Source organism: Vigna angularis, chromosome 2, assembly GCF_016808095.1.
Source record: "Vigna angularis cultivar LongXiaoDou No.4 chromosome 2, ASM1680809v1, whole genome shotgun sequence".
Lineage (NCBI taxonomy): Eukaryota > Viridiplantae > Streptophyta > Magnoliopsida > Fabales > Fabaceae > Vigna > Vigna angularis.
This window is the reverse complement of record NC_068971.1, coordinates 4,656,803-4,673,157: the sequence shown is the minus strand read 5'-3', so window position 1 is coordinate 4,673,157 and position 16,355 is coordinate 4,656,803. Positions and strand designations below refer to the sequence as shown.

At 31.4% G+C, this 16,355-nt stretch overlaps 3 protein-coding genes across 3 annotated transcripts; 2 read left to right on the top strand and 1 right to left on the bottom strand.

The window, feature by feature from the left end:
• The first annotated feature begins 3,703 nt into the window (after window positions 1-3,703).
• Window positions 3,704-6,695, top strand: LOC108327170 (uncharacterized). Its single transcript, XM_017560902.2, has 4 exons — window positions 3,704-3,838; window positions 3,929-4,401; window positions 5,328-5,928; window positions 6,028-6,695. Exons 1-4 carry the CDS (start codon window positions 3,752-3,754, stop codon window positions 6,481-6,483), a joined length of 1,617 nt encoding a protein of 538 aa, XP_017416391.2. The 5' UTR covers window positions 3,704-3,751; the 3' UTR covers window positions 6,484-6,695.
• A 1,674-nt stretch (window positions 6,696-8,369) lies between these two features.
• LOC108327792 (uncharacterized) lies at window positions 8,370-11,713 on the top strand. The gene is made up of 5 exons (XM_017561499.2): window positions 8,370-8,672; window positions 8,751-8,800; window positions 10,484-10,607; window positions 10,705-10,812; window positions 10,948-11,713. Exons 1-5 carry the CDS (start codon window positions 8,495-8,497, stop codon window positions 11,580-11,582), a joined length of 1,095 nt encoding a protein of 364 aa, XP_017416988.1. The 5' UTR covers window positions 8,370-8,494; the 3' UTR covers window positions 11,583-11,713.
• An 844-nt stretch (window positions 11,714-12,557) lies between these two features.
• Window positions 12,558-15,225, bottom strand: LOC108328772 (wax ester synthase/diacylglycerol acyltransferase 3). The gene is made up of 5 exons (XM_017562660.2): window positions 15,034-15,225; window positions 14,262-14,831; window positions 13,584-13,937; window positions 13,293-13,430; window positions 12,558-13,055 (listed from the first exon to the last, which is right to left on the bottom strand). The coding sequence occupies exons 1-5, from the start codon at window positions 15,217-15,219 to the stop codon at window positions 12,894-12,896; spliced, it is 1,410 nt and encodes a 469-aa protein (XP_017418149.1). The 5' UTR covers window positions 15,220-15,225; the 3' UTR covers window positions 12,558-12,893.
• Window positions 15,226-16,355: the final 1,130 nt, after the last annotated feature.

Sequence of the window (16,355 nt, the reverse complement as noted above, 5' to 3'; positions counted from 1 at the left end):
GGTTCCACAGGAAATAAATTACTATAATTTCACATTTGAATTTTGAAGAAGTGTTGAAAATACAAAGATTAGCACGCTAAAAAAGTCATGTTTTCATCAATTATAAATAACAAATTTTGTGATAAAAAGTTACGGATTGTAATGAATGTGAATGAGTAAATATCCGAGAGATTTTATAACAAAATTACCTAAATGAACATATGTTATATCAACAATTTGTCAAAAAAAGTATAATTATAAAAGTCATCACAAAATATATAAAACAAAATTAGTGACACTTTTGTAGAAAACTTTTTTTATGACGGTTAAGATTGACTATCTACTCCTACTCTTGAATCATCATTAAAGGTCTATCAATGACAATAACTATTAAGTTTGTTGTTATATTTTAAAAACCACGATGTATAGAAATTTCATTGTCAAATAAGAATTAAGAAATAGATAAAATAAAAATGAAAAATATTTATAATGACGATTCAGTAACATAATACAATATACAAAAAATAAAAATAAAACTAAATAGAACTACCAAACAATAATGAGCATGACCATAATCCTCGTTACAATTGATAAACAACGATTATGATGGTAAGAACCATAGTTAAAAATGTTAATCTTTTTTAAATGTAGTATTTACAATTTCGTTTTATCCCGAACCTGTTAAAGGATTTTGTAAACGACATCCAGACAATTTAAAAACTCATGCAGAGAGATAGTTCAAATTATTTAAAGATAACAAAAAACCAACTAATATTCCAAACAAAGTTAAGGAAGATATATATATATATATATATATATATATATATATATATATATATATATATATATATATATATATAATATAAAAATTTACAATATTTTAATATTAATTTATTAAATTTAAATAATAACTAAATTTTAGAACTGAAAATTTTTCTACAAATTTATTTGAATAAAAAAATGTATTAAGTAAGTATTTTCGATACAAATAAGTTAAATTATTAAAAGAGATTAATGAAATATTGTGTAACAAAAAAGAATTATTTAAATAAAAATACAAAAGTAAAAATCATAAATAAAAGTGAAAATAAATGTTTTATGTTATTCAATAGTTTAAGAGTTTAACAATTTTATTCAATCAATGTTGAGGTTACTTTCTTAAATTACGATACCTCGTTCAAAAAGATAAGATAAAAAAACGTGTAATTAAAATTATGATGAGAAAGAATTTCTTAAAAATTTAAATAAATTTTATTTATAAGTAAATGACTTTAGTAATTGAGAAAAAAATAATTTTTTATGTAATAGTCTTGAAAGAAAATAAAACAAATGACAAAAAAAAATAGAAAAAAGTTTTTAAAATTATCTAATTAATTAAAATATTTTAATTTTAAGATGTGAGTAAATAAAAATAAGAGGACAAATATATATTTATTCATTCTTATTTATTTTTATTTTCATATCAAATTAAAAATAGATGTCCATAATCAAAATAATACTTTCTCAAAATTAGAAAAGGCCAATGTCTAAATCTCATCTCTAATATGAATTCATGTCAAGTGGTTAAAAGTTGACTATGATAGGTTTTAAAAGTTCTTTATTTAGAGGAAGAAACTTGGAGTTTTATACAAAATAGCATGATCTTATCGTGACTTCACCGCAAACATCACCATATAAAGTAAGAAGTTTGCATTATAGCGTGAAAAGACGGAAATGCATACAACATTAATCACTATTACCAGATTCCTTTATTCGCGGAAAAACAATGAATGAGTTATAGGGGTTTTAAATAACGCTGGAACGCCTTCCCTTTTATAGGGGTTTTGAAAACACTTTCTAGCTTTGCTCCTTCGATTATGCCGTTGTCTTGCACATTTAATATTGGGGTCGATTTGCAGCATGATTTGTTGTTCAATTCCTTTGCGCAGAAAAGATTATGTCTTCCATGATGAAGAAAAACCCTGTGCAGTATATTTGTATGGTTTGCTCTCTATTTTCCCATGCTCGGAGCATGGGTTGAATTGTTGTGTCCTGCTATGTGGGATCCCGATTAATGGTGATCCACATGACAATAACAATAACTCATCCAAAATACCAAAATTATAACTATCATATTCCTTCACAATTCAAACGTTAACGTTATTGTTTCTCTAGACAATTCATGTAGTCTTTAAAGAAGTATTTAAATCGATAGTTATTTAAACAAAATGACTTTAAATTAAAATTAAAATTATCAGCTTCATCTATGGTTCATGGCTGTTTCTTAATTCATCTTTGAAAACACCTCTATAAATCTCTACTTGACAAAGGAAAAAAAAGCTTCAACCCCTAAAGTCTGCTTTCAAATGGATTAGGGTTAGAATTAAGGTGTGTTTGATCTTTTTACAAGACTTTAATTAATTTTTAGAAACAATTCATTTAATGAAGATCATATATCGATTCGACCAGTCTTTGATCAAATTTGATGAGTCATCCTAGTAAAAATTTAACCAAATTTAGTCAAGTCTACCTCGGTCGAATTTGGCTGAGTTTGTCCCAAAAATAAGTTTGATCAAGTCAATCCCAAACAAAATTTGATCAAATTCAGCTGAGTAGGTGTCAACCAAAATTTGACTAAATTTGATCGAGTTGGCCATGATCGGAATTTGGCTTAATTTAGTCAAGTTTTCCTTGGGCAAATCTTCGTTAAGACAACCCAACCGAAATTCGGCTGAATTCGGTCAAGTCAAACTCGATCAAATTTGATCCCTAGGTGAATTTGGAAAGTAAGAAAAGACTCCATTTTGAATTTGATTAAGTCGACTTCGGTCAAAAATTTGTCAAATTCAATTGATTCTACATTGGCATAATTTCGATTGAGTTGGTTCAAGTCGAAAATTTTGTTGAATTCCACCAAGTCCTCGCTAGTCAATAGTTGGTCGAATTCAACCAAGTCAACCTCCATTGAAATTTGTTTAAATTCAGCTGAGTTGACCCTTTCCAAATAAAAAAGGCCAAATTTGCTTGAGTTATTCTTGACCAAAATTTGGTTAAATTCGATCTTGTCGTCTCAGGTCAAAAATCAATCAAATTTGACCTAGTCAACTCGAGTCAAAATTTGGTCAAATTCGATCGAGTCATCCTTAATTGAATTTCATCGAATTCATCCAAATTAATCCTCACCAAAAATCCATCGAATTTAATAAGTAGACCTAAGTTAAATTTTTAGCTCAGATCGAATGTTGGCTCTGGTTAATTCATACTTATATTTGAAATAGGTTAGCATGAGCTAGCTGAAAGATCGAATTGGACCCATCCAAGCATAAGTTAGAGCCTGTCCGGTAGACAGAATCAAATTAACAGGCTCTACTTTAAACAATCAATATACAAGTATTGATCTAGAAGGAATTAGAAGGATTGCATTAGTTGCTTGTTTTTTATAAAGATGTTTTACCTCTCTTTCTTTATGAAGGATGACAACTAAGCCAATGTCTATACACAACCAAAATGCCTCTCAAAATGAATGCCGCCCTCATTGACACGGTAAACTAAAACAAAAGGCAGTATTATTTTGACACATACTTTATCCTTTAATCACAAAAATACTTCTAAAAATAAATTGTCAAAATGATGCATATAGTGTTAAAAAAAACATTTTCAGAAACAAAATTATTCTGCCTGTCATATCATAATAAAATAACAACTACACTTTCATACATATATAAATGGTAAATCCAAACACTGTTGGAAAGTCCTGAAGGTTACAATTACACACATCCAACTTCATAACATCATGGCAAAATTCGAGCAAATCACATGTTTTATAATTTTCATGCTTGTAATATGCCTACTAACAAGTTCATTATCCGAAGCTTCTCATGTAAGCGCTGTGCCATGCTAACTTTAATTTGTTTCCTACTATTGATTTTAATCACTGACTACTTAGGCTGAATTTACTATTGTTGAGTAGTTTCAGGAAAAGACACAAAACTGGTTAAACCATGGTGGGGATATATACAACAGAAGATATGCCAGCATGGAACAGAAGATCAGCGTTGAAACTGTTTCGAACTTGAGTTTGAAGTGGAAGTTCGAAGCGGGCAAAGACATAACTGCAACTCCAGCTATTTTCGATGGCATACTCTACTTTCCATCGTGGAATGGAGAGCTTTATGCGGTGAGAACAGGAGATGGATCTCTGGTGTGGAAGCAGAACTTGCAGAATCTAACGGGGCTAAGTGCAACAGGGTTTGTACCAGGTGTTAACTGGACTGTGTCAAGAGCAACACCAACTATAGCAGACGATGATGTTCTGTTGGTCGGAATATATGGTCCTGCACTTGTTATTGCTCTCAAAAGATCAACAGGAGAGTTAGTTTGGAAGACACGTTTGGACAGTCATAACACAAGTGCTATCACCATGTCTGGAACCTACTACAACGGGTCAGTTCTTTCCTTTCACCCATATTCTATAACGAGATTTTTGTTCCAATAAACTTAAAAAATATTACTTCATACACTTAAATTTCTTACAATCATTTGACATTATTTTTATTTACTTTTTACTTTTTTTTTCTTAAAAATATACATAAATTTACACTTTTATAACTATTTTATTTTTATATTCGATAATAAATGAATATAAAAGTGTCTCGTAATATCATTACTCAGTACCAAACCTTAATTTAAAAAATTAAATATTATCTATGCATATCTAGTAAATACAAAAAATTTCCATTAAAATTAGTATTAATTCGAGAAGACTGGTTTATTTGTCGTCTCTACTATATTGGAAGTCTACTGAGATGTTGAGATGTTAAATAATATGGATTTGTGTATTAAAATATGGTACCAGATAAGCATAACTATGTTTCCAAATGATAAAAGCACGAAAAGTCAACTAAAGAAAAACACTGACTTTTGGTTGTATGAATGTGAAAAGTATTTCACAAATTAATGTACACTTTTCAACGTTTCTTTCCATATCATTGAATTATATTTAATTTATCGGGGGCGCGGTCTCCGAAAAATAGTATATATATTATACATCATCAGTTCTTTGGAAGTTAACAATTGCTATGCCATTAATAGTTGAATCCATGTTAAATCAATATAATTCAATGGTGGATATATAATGTAAATATTAAAATATTATAAGTAGGTTGTGACTTGTATAGTAAAAAACAAATCTAAAATGATAGAAACAATTTTTCATGTAAATTCAAATTGATTGAATGATGAAGTGCCACACAGACGAGTAACTTTCAAGTGTCATTTACATAAAGAAAATGATCACAGACACACACAAAACCACCGTAAAAGAATCAATGTAAAAGTATTCTTGCACATGAAGTTCCAAATCTATACAGGGCTTTTTATGTTGGGACATCTTCACAAGAAGAAATTCTGACACCTGAAGAATGTTGCACCTTTCGAGGAAGCTTCTCAAAGCTAGATGTTAAATCTGGTGCTATTTTGTGGCAAACCTTCATGGTACCTGATAATCATGGAAAAAAAGGAGAATATGCTGGAGCAGCTGTATGGGGAAGTAGCCCTTCCATCGATGCATCAAGGAACCATATATATATTGCCACTGGAAACTTGTATTCTGCCCCTTTGGAAATACGTCAATGTCAAGAAAAAGAAAATAATGCAACACGACCCACTCACCCTGATGATTGTGTTGAGCCGGAAAATCACTCTGATTCAATCCTTGCACTTGACTTGGATGATGGAAAAATCGAATGGTACCACCAATTCGGAGGGTACGATGTTTGGTTCCTTTCATGCAGCAATTTGTCAACACCTAATTGTCCACCTGGTCCTAACCCAGATGCTGATTTTGGGGAGGCACCAATCATTCTCACAATCGATGTCAACAAAACAAAACACGATGTTGTTGTTGCTGTGCAAAAGAGTGGTTTTGCTTGGGCTTTGCACCGTGATGACGGCAAGCTAATTTGGTCCACGGTTAGGGTTTTAAATATTAAGAATGCTCAAAACCTAAGGAATTAATATATATTAAACTGTATTACATCATCTTAACATCGAAAAGTTTGATTTGTATAGGAAGCTGGACCAGGAGGAGTTGCAGGAGGTGGAACATGGGGAGCAGCGAGTGACATAGAAAGGGTTTATACTAACATTGCTAATTCTGATCACAAGAACTTCACCCTCAGACCATCGAAGAAGACTACAAGAAGTGGAGGGTGGGTAGCAATGGAGGCAAAGAGTGGGAAGATCTTGTGGTCCACAGAAAACCCTAGTAATGCCTCTTCTTATGGTCCTGTTTCTGTAGCTAATGGCATTGTGTTTGCAGGATCCGTAGATGTCAAAGGACCTATTTATGCAATTAACGCTGAGACTGGTAGTATTGTGTGGTCGTATGAGACAGGATCATCGGTGTACGGTGGCTTGTCTGTCAGTGATGGGTGCATATATGTTGGAAATGGATATAAGATAGGCTTTGGATTGTTTCTTGGAAATTATACTGCTGGAACTTCGCTTTTTGCCTTTTGTGTCTAAGCATAAATTCTGTGGTTAGTTACCAAAATAAAGACGCATGATCATATGATATCATGTTTTATGGTTTTTATTTGTGAATAAGATGGGCACAAAACAACAAGATCTACTGTAAAATTGGAGTTTTGGACGCACTTATGTGTTTTGTAATGATATTGTCTCAATATTATATATATTGAATGATTTGAATGTAAATGAGACCCATTATGTTACTATTATTGTTTACGTACCATCTTTAAATTCGCACTAGTGTGTGAAAATATATAGATTGTGATGTCTTCATTAAGGTGTAGATGTTTGTGTGTATAGGAAGATGTTTTTACTGAAGCGCAACTCAAAAATTGTGATACATTTTCTTCGACAGTTTTTTTTTCTTACACCTCCATAAATTTCCCACTGCATTCTTGTACCAAATTTTTTTCCTTTATGAATTATTTAATTCGGAAGTTATTTGAAAGTTAAAAATAATTATTGGATTATATAATTTAAAAAATAAAAATGGATTTTGCATTGTATAATTTGAAAATTATAGATAACTTTCGAATTGCGAAATTCAGAAGTCAATTAAGTATAATCCCAGCACTGCTTTTTTCTTCTTAATTTTTACTTATGAATTTCTCAATTCGAAAAATATTTTTAACTTTCAAATTATATAATCCGAAAAGACGAAAATGGAATTTTCAAATAGGGTGCAGGGACAAATTTATGGAGGTGCAGGAAGACCCTACCATTTTTTAAAACAATGGCCCAAGCAGCTCAAAGATTGAGAGCAGAAACAATCATATTTCAATTTTGGAGGCTTTTCCATCATACACCCACATTATTACTAACTCTATCCCCATACTAACAGGAAAAAGACTAAAATACTTTTCCTCGTTTCACCACACCACAGTTGTCGCCACTACGCCATCCATCACATGCTGCACCTTAGTTTTGTAGTGCATTGTGAGGAAGAACAAGAAGATGAAGAGAGAGCTCATTTTGAAAAGATTGTCATTCTGAAAGTTATGATATGTTCTGAAAAGTTTGTTTGACAAATTTTGTTTTGAAAAACTCGTTCAAAAATGCATTTTGGAAAATTTATTCTAAAAAAAAAATTATTTTAGAAAGTTTGTTTCCAAATTTTGTTTTGAAAAGTTTATTCTAGAATACATTTTGTGTTCTACAAAACTTATTCCAAAAATTATGTTCCAAAATTATAGAAAACTTGTTCTGAAAAATTTTCATAACAAGTAATCTAGATGTCAATTGTACAACACATACATGATCATTTTAAAAATTATAAAGATGCATTTAGAAATTATATAGTGTAGGAAGAAAAAGCCGATTTGGAAGCAGGTTTTTGCCTTGATTTTTGTTTTCTTTTCTTCCTTGGTCAAAGGATTTAGGTTTGCCTTCAAACAAGCATGGACTCAAAGAGAACTTATACATATGTTTATAGACAATTATTGAAACAAAAACCAAAAGTTCTCAAACGTTGATAAAAACAAGGAATCTACTCGACTAATTAAGCAAGACATGATAATATTTATTTTAAACATATATTACACAATATATCTTAATTTAATTTATATAAAATTAAAATTCATTTGATTCAAGTTTTGTTTGGATTCAAAATTAAACTAAACTAATCTCAAGCTATAAGTATAAGTTCATCTGTAAGTTTCTTTCCAAAAAGTGTTGAGTTTGAACTGCTCTAACATTTTGATTATCACTTGATCCTTTTAAATGGTTTTATTTTTCAAATTTGAATTAATTAAATGATTTTCAGAGGTTGAAAAGATAACCTTAAATTCATTGAGTTGGGTGGAGGACAAATAAATACAGAGGGTCCACTAGGCCCAACAAGCCTAGTCAGAGTATATCATGTAAACTGTGGTTTTAAACCGAAAACAGTGAAGTGCTATGTGACACTCTCACCCACTGTCTTTCATTTTTCCTCATTATCCCTTTCTCTCCCTCCTCCTACATTACAATCTCTTCTTCTCATTCTTCCTTCATACGTGCAACAAAAATGACCAAGATCTTCGTCTTGCTTCTGAGTCTCATCTTAGCAGCTTCTGCCTCTGTCAAATGCTATGTTGTTGAGAAGGAAAACATAAGAATATTTGAGCTTAAGAAAGGTGAACTTTCTTTGAAGGTCACCAACTGGGGTGCATCAATTGTGTCCCTCTTTCTCCCTGATAAGAATGGTATAATTCACTGATCTAAACTTCAAATCATGGTTTTTCCTTCTTTATTTTCCTGATTTCTCTGTCATCTGTGTTTAGGAAAGTTGGGTGACGTTGTTCTTGGATACGATTCTCTTAAGGATTACACTGTGAGTCTACTCTCTCCTGTATTTGTTCATTATTGTGAGTTCAGACTTTGCTACCTTCTGTGATTTCTTTTCTTCTGCAAAGCTATAATTTTCTCGTGTTCAACAACTTGGATTTATTCAAACATGTGATAGCTATGAATAATTCGGTTTCGCAAAAAATGTTTGGTTGGCTTTTGGAGTATAGTTTGTCGCCATCCCAGAGTCTGGTCACCACTTGAGTCCAATATAACGTATTACTTTTAGATTAAAATATTATTATTTTGGTCTGAATACTTATTAATAAATTTCACTATATTAAGATAGTTTTGAAGTTTGTGTCAGTATGGAAAAAAAGGGTCGACGTATAAGTCAATTTTTTAATACAGAAAGGGATAGCGTTTTTTAATTTTCAACGCCCTTTTCTAGTTGTTGGCACTCTGACATTCCTACATACATATTTGTCATATTTACCTTCCCCAGTTGTATGTAAAAAAATGTATTAACTTGTATTATTTAATTGTTTTATTTCTTAAAAAAAAAATTTGTTGATTTGAGATTGTAGATAAAATTTTAATTCATTAAATTTTTATTTTGAAAAAATTAAAATTATAGAAGTGATACTTCTCCTGTATGTAGATATTATCTAACTAACTATTTTATAATGAAGAAAAGTAGCATACAAGTAATGACAAGTTGACAACAAGGTGTGTTGAGTGTTGCATTCGGATAGGTGTAGGTTAGATCTGAGGAAATTATACAGGCATCGTGCGATTCCGTCGAATATTTGGTTGCAATGATGTTTCGTGGTATAATCATTGATGACCAAAATTAATTAAAATAATAGTAATTTGCTCTGATTGTTAAATAGTATAATGATTGAAGTTAAAGTTTTATAAATAGATGAACAGTAATAATAAATATAGTTCTTATTAAAAATAAATTTCCAATAATTTTTTTTATAAATAAAAATTCTTGATTACTTTATATGGAGGTATGCATAAAATAAATAGTTTAATATTTTATTAAAAATATAAATACTATTTAATTTGAAAAGGCATTATTCAGTTAAATTATAATAATTTAAGACGGAGAATATATCTTAATACACATTGCACTAGTTTAGTGGTAGTCTTGTTTAGAAAGATTTTCACAAAGAAACATCAAAGGGTAAAAAGAAAGGCAGTGAAGCACGTTGGAAGTTTCCAAAATCAATTATTCTTCTGATATCGTAGAAAGGACGCACTACACGGTAGTAGGTGAAGTGCCCTTATCAGATAAAAATTTTCCCGAGCCTTTTTAAACGGAAAAAATATTTTCATACATGTTTTTTTTATCATATTATATATGTTATTTTTTTCCTAGTTTATTATTTATTTATTATTATACTGATATATTATAAACTTAATAAAAAAAATGACAAAATGTTTGTTAGAAAATCTATTAATATATCATTATTATTTACACCGTGTGAGGCTCAGGGTACTGTGATTACTGTAAGTTACTTGGTGGAAGTTAGAGTTGTGGAGAAATAGTAACATTATGATTTATGCTTTCTTTTCAATTCAAATTTCCTTTTTTTTCAACTTAACCCTACCAAACAGAGGATTTATATACCACAAAGTTTGTTCTTTTTATTTCCACCCAACATCCCTCATATATAGTGGATAAATTGTGACCAAGTTATTGCATGCCAACTGTTTGCAGAATGATACAACATATTTTGGTGCTACTGTTGGCCGGGTAGCCAACAGAATTGGAGGAGCTCAGTTTACTCTAAATGGAATCCATTACAAATTAGTTGCCAATGAAGGAAACAACACACTTCATGGTATGTTTAACATAAGTGAAAAAATACCTATACCTTTACCTTAGTTGTCGTATAGTCTTTTTACCATAGTGCTCTGTCTGTCCTGTTTATTTATTAGGTGGATCCAGAGGATTTAGTGATGTTCTTTGGAAAGTGGAAAGGTATCAAAAGGAAGGTCCAAGTCCTAGAATCACTTTCAGTTACCACAGCGTTGATGGTGAAGAAGGTCAGCCATTGTACCGTTCTTTTCATTGCTTCGAAATGCTTAAAGTAAAAGATCAGAAAAGTGAACAATATGTTGTGTAAGTGTGAGCTAAATAATTTCTGACAGAGATAGAAAGTACTGATATTTGTGTTTCAGGATTCCCTGGTGATGTGACTATAAGTGTGAGCTACATTCTAAGTGGGAAAAACCAATTGGTTATACTTATGAAAGGAAAAGCTCTGAACAAACCAACTCCATTGAACTTGGCCAACCATGCTTACTGGAACCTAGGAGGCCAAAACAGTGGCGACATTCTGAACGAGGTTGTGCAGATATTTGGTTCACAAATCACAGTTGTTGACAGCAAACTCATTCCCACAGGAAAATTTGCTTCTGTGAAAGGAACAGCTTATGATTTCCTTAAGCCACAGATTATTGGAAGCAGGATCAACCAGCTGGCTGAAACCAAAGGTTATGACATCAACTATGTGCTGGATGTTGAGAAGGGAAAAAAGAAGAAACTAGCAGCTATAGTGCAGGATAAGAAATCTGGAAGAGTGTTGGAGCTGTATACAAATGCTCCTGGTTTGCAGTTTTACAGTGGTAACTATATCAAGAATCTGAAGGGGAAAGGTGGATTTGTATACAATGCTCATGCAGGACTGTGTTTGGAGACTCAAGCCTTCCCTGATTCTGTGAATCATCCTAATTTTCCTTCGACAATTGTGACCCCAGAAAAGCCTTACAATCACTATATGCTCTTCAAGTTTTCCACCAAAACTCACTATTAGTTTAGAGAGACACGAGGAGTCATGTTTCTCCCAATTTCAGTTTACCACGCTAAATCAATGTAACCGTTATAAATCTGGATTTCGTCCATATATTGTAGCCATTACAATGAATAATTTAGTGTTCTCTCTCATAATTAGTGGTGCATAAGAATATAATTATGGATTTGAGTATGAGATTAAGTACAGATAAAAAAAATTAACTAATATATACGGAAAAAAGACAAAAAAAGATTATAATTTATTTATTTAAATTTTTTCAATAGTCATATTATATTATATGTAATCAATTCATTTTATTAAATATTACATGTACATCTACCTCTTCATACATTGTTTATTTTAATATTTAACAACCTTGCGACAGTTTTATTTTAAAAAAAAAATCTATCATGATAAATTAAGAATTGTTTTTCCACGAACTACAAAATATTTTTTCTCCGCAGAATGTGGAAGAAGACCCCAATCCATTCTAATTTCTTAAAAAAAAACCTATTTTCTTGTGATTTGTCGCTGTAATGAATGATGAAACAGCTGTTGCGTTGACAGTCAAAGTTGGTGGCGAAACACACCATGTTACGATGATTTAGTCGACTTAGGGGAAAACAATCGGTGGATGAATTTTCTTTCTTTCTTAAATTAACTCTAAAGTACAAATTTAAGATTTATGATTAAATTAACAATTTCATAATAATTATTTTAAAAATACGTATAAAATTATGAATTGTTATCACTTTATTACATATAGTTATAATGAGTGTATTATCATGAAAGTCTTCTCTATCCCTATATATTAATTTAGGAGACAATTGATAAGGATTATGACTTCGTATGAGTACAATTTACAAAAGTGTCTCTCTCAGAAGTGATCTGTACTGAGAAGTTATCAGTGATGTATGACAATTTATAGGAGTTCATATAATGATCTCTCTTTCTCTCCATGTATAGACGTGTAAAAAACATCCAACAGCTTTGTAATTAATTCATGTTGTAGACGATTATTTATTAATTGTATAAAAAATATCATGACAAGTGTTCAACGATTACGTAGGTGAGATTTTCCTGTTCAGCAAAACTACCATAGCCATGGTAGTTTTAACCATCGCTGCTGACAGATAGAGCAAGAAAATATATATATACACGACAGATCCCAAGGTGGGCTTCGTGTTAATTTCCATAACATACACACGACAAATTCAATGGAATAGCAATTGAAGGCGTTGATAAATCCTGGGAAATAATATGTAAATTTCTCTCTCTGATTTCGTATTAAGCAGCTCCAAGCTCTTTACAACGATTTGGTGAGGGAGAACTCTAACGTTTTGTTTGGAGAGGAATTTCCATAGCTGCTCGGAGAATCATCTCAAATGCAGTTTGCATGCATGACTTTAATTTCTGTTCGTCTATGAAGTCTTTTTCCGTTTTGAGGGTAACTTTTATAACTTCCATGTAGCTCATGATCGAAATGACCAGACTCTGCAAATACCATTAAATGGTGCTTTTGTATCACAGCAATCAAGTCAAGGAACAAAGAGATAAAAACTTTCCTTCTTAAGCCAAAAATTATGAGAAAACCTTCTTAAAGTGTCATTCCTATTTTGGCTACCAGAAAATTAGAAAATTTATTTGGTATCTAGAAAAGGAAATTAAGAATCAATGCAGATTCTCACATACTGACATGATTAGTTAAAAAATGAAAGGGATTGAGAATACCTCAGGTCCACCAGCCAATGTAAAGTACAAGCCTTTCACAGGATGGTTAGCTAAAGCCATTTGTTGTACTGGTCCAACCAAATTTGAAATCACTGCACTTGATTTTGTCAATGTGCCACGAATGCGTTTGGCTACTGCCTGCAACAACAAGAACTAAATTAACAATTGTAGCATTCTGATTGAAGTGCTTATATTCGCTGCATAAGAAGCAGTCACAGATTATTGGTAGGAAAAATGTAAGTAACTACATCATGATCAACTTCAAGCTAAGTAACCAAATATTCTACCAACCTCTTGTCCTCTCAGTTTGCCCTCTATGTCCAAAAGTGTCCCGGTGAGAACAACACCCAAAGATTGTTTCTTCCTCTTGATGATGTTATGTGAATCCCGAATAAATTCAAGAGGGGTAGAAATTCTGGTCTCATTTAATTTTGGTATTGGAACATGCAAGAAGGTAATTTTGTTCCCCCATGGACCCTTAGCTTTAGTATTGAGCATATCATTGATTGACTGATAACCTTCAATGTTTCTCGTATTCAGTAATACTAATGCCGTGGAGTGTGAGCTCTTTGATTTGGAATCCATATCTTGCATATATAATCGAGTTCCATAGAAGACAATTCCGGTGATAACATCGTTTATAGACTGCAATTGGTAATACAAAGTTTGTTCAAAAAAAATGATACTATGTCAATGATTTGAAGATAGTGATGGACCATGATTCATAGAAAGTAGTGGTTACATGGTAAGGTTGTTTTATTGCATGATGGAATGTAATTAGATAAGTGATTGTATAAAGATGAATACTGAATACTGAATAATAATAAGATCCAACCAGTTCTACCACCACAAGTTGAATACTGAATAATAGTATACATGTGTCTACTCTGACAAGTAGGCGATCCAAAAAGACTATATGTATGGCTAAAGTCAAAGATAAAGTTCAACAACCAGAAATTGTTTTCATACCACTCCAAGTCTGGATTTGATGTCCTTGATATGGTCAATGGAGAATGTCATGCTTGATATGGAAATTGGTTGAAAGTCGGCTCCATCATCTCCGAACCTTATTGGTGTTCTATCATCACTGATGATGCTACTCTTCAACACACTCCATCCAAAATCTGAGACAGTGTTAAAGGCAGAGGACAACATATAGGAGAATTTTCTGCAGAAGCTTTTAGTGGAAGCTTCTGGTTTAGATTGTTTGAGAGAAGGAAAGGACAAGGGAAGAAAAGGGTCATCAGCTCGGTGTAGACAAGAAAGAAGTGCACCCATGAGAGAATAGCCATCACCAAGTGCATGGTGAAGCTTAAATATTATAGTGCTACATGCATCACTTGTAGGGTAGTTGATCATGTGAATTTCCCATAAAGGTCTGCTTTGTGGCAATTGCTCCATTGCTATGCTTGATAAATAGTCATGGAAATATTTGTCATGTTCCACTGTTTTGCCCTCGGGGAATATGGGGATGTGAACATGATCTTTCAAGTTCACATCAACTTTCTTCCATTGTTTCTCTCCATTTTTATCTTGGACCTGGTAACCATATGATCAATGCAAATTTCAGACTTGATATGAAAGGTAAAAACTGGTATGCACTAACTTAATAACGAGATCATGACATTAACTAGCCAAATATTGGGGACTTAAAAATTGTGTTATATATTCTAATGTTCTTGAACATCACATGCACATGAAAATAAATGAAACAGTGTAGTAAGGAAGCAAAAGAGAGAACCATGATGGAGGAGAAGCGTGGATTGATGGGAAGGAAAACATCCTGGAGAAGAGCATATGTTTGCAAGTCATCTATTGGAACTTCGAATTCTAAAACTCCTATGATGTAAATGCATAGCACAGAGCTGTTGAAGTATTGTCCCACAGGACTAACTGGTTCTGCTAGCTCCTCTTTTTGGTGTTCCATAGTATATCTTTTATGAAATTTGACAACTTCAAGAGGAAATGAAACCATATATATAGTACACAGAACGAAGGTGAGGACGAAAAGCAAGCGATAAAGACGTGCCAGAGTGACCTTAGATTGTTGTAAGTTACCACTGAAATGGAGTAAGTTTTACTTTGATAAGAAAAAAGGCATAGAGCAAGAATGACAGATTCAACTGTACATAAGAACCAACAATTCATTATTACGTAAACAAGTACACATTGTTACCTCTTTTATTTTTAATGTTTATTAATCACAAACAATAATCCATTTAAATGTTGCAATATTAGCCCTTGACATAATTAGATTATTTATTTATTTAAAGCTTAAATATGGTTTTAGTCTTAATTAGAATTTTTTTTATTCTAAATTTCGATATATTTTAATTTTTAAATTTTAAAAATAAATTAGTATAGTCTTTTTAACCTATTAACATTAACATTTTGAGTTTATTAAAAAGTGTTTTAGATTGACATTTAAACTTAAACACGTTAAAACCGTCTGAAATATGTTAAAACTGTGAAAAACGTATTTTAAAACATGTTTGACACCTTAAAAATATTTAATGCAGTTGAATTAAGAGGATTATAGATTATTTTTAAAGTTTAAAGATTAAAATATATCAAAGTTATAAAATGGATTCCAGTTTTATTTTTTGAGACAAAAAAATTATAATTTCTGTTAAAGTTTAAGAATTAAAAATATATTTAATTCTTTATTAATGTAAGTTTAAATTGCTCATATTTCTACTATTTCTATTATGAAGAAGATTGTTATTTGTAAAGAGAAATATGAATATATCAATTATTAATAAAAACCGTTCCAAATATTTTCAATTATGGTTTATATAACATTACACATTTCTATGATAATAAAAATAGTAATAATATTTTTGTACACCATTTTTCTTTTCTATTGCAAAAAAAAATCAAAATAAATGAAAATTTACGTTTATTTTTGTTTGTTTGACCTTTTATCGTGTTTTTTTCCTTTCAAACATAGCTAAATATATCAGGCGGCACTTTCAAATTAAGTCAAAATATACCTATTGGTTTTCATACAGTCGGAAAAAGAAGCTTGTGTCATTTCAGACAAATCTTCAAAATGGAGTAATG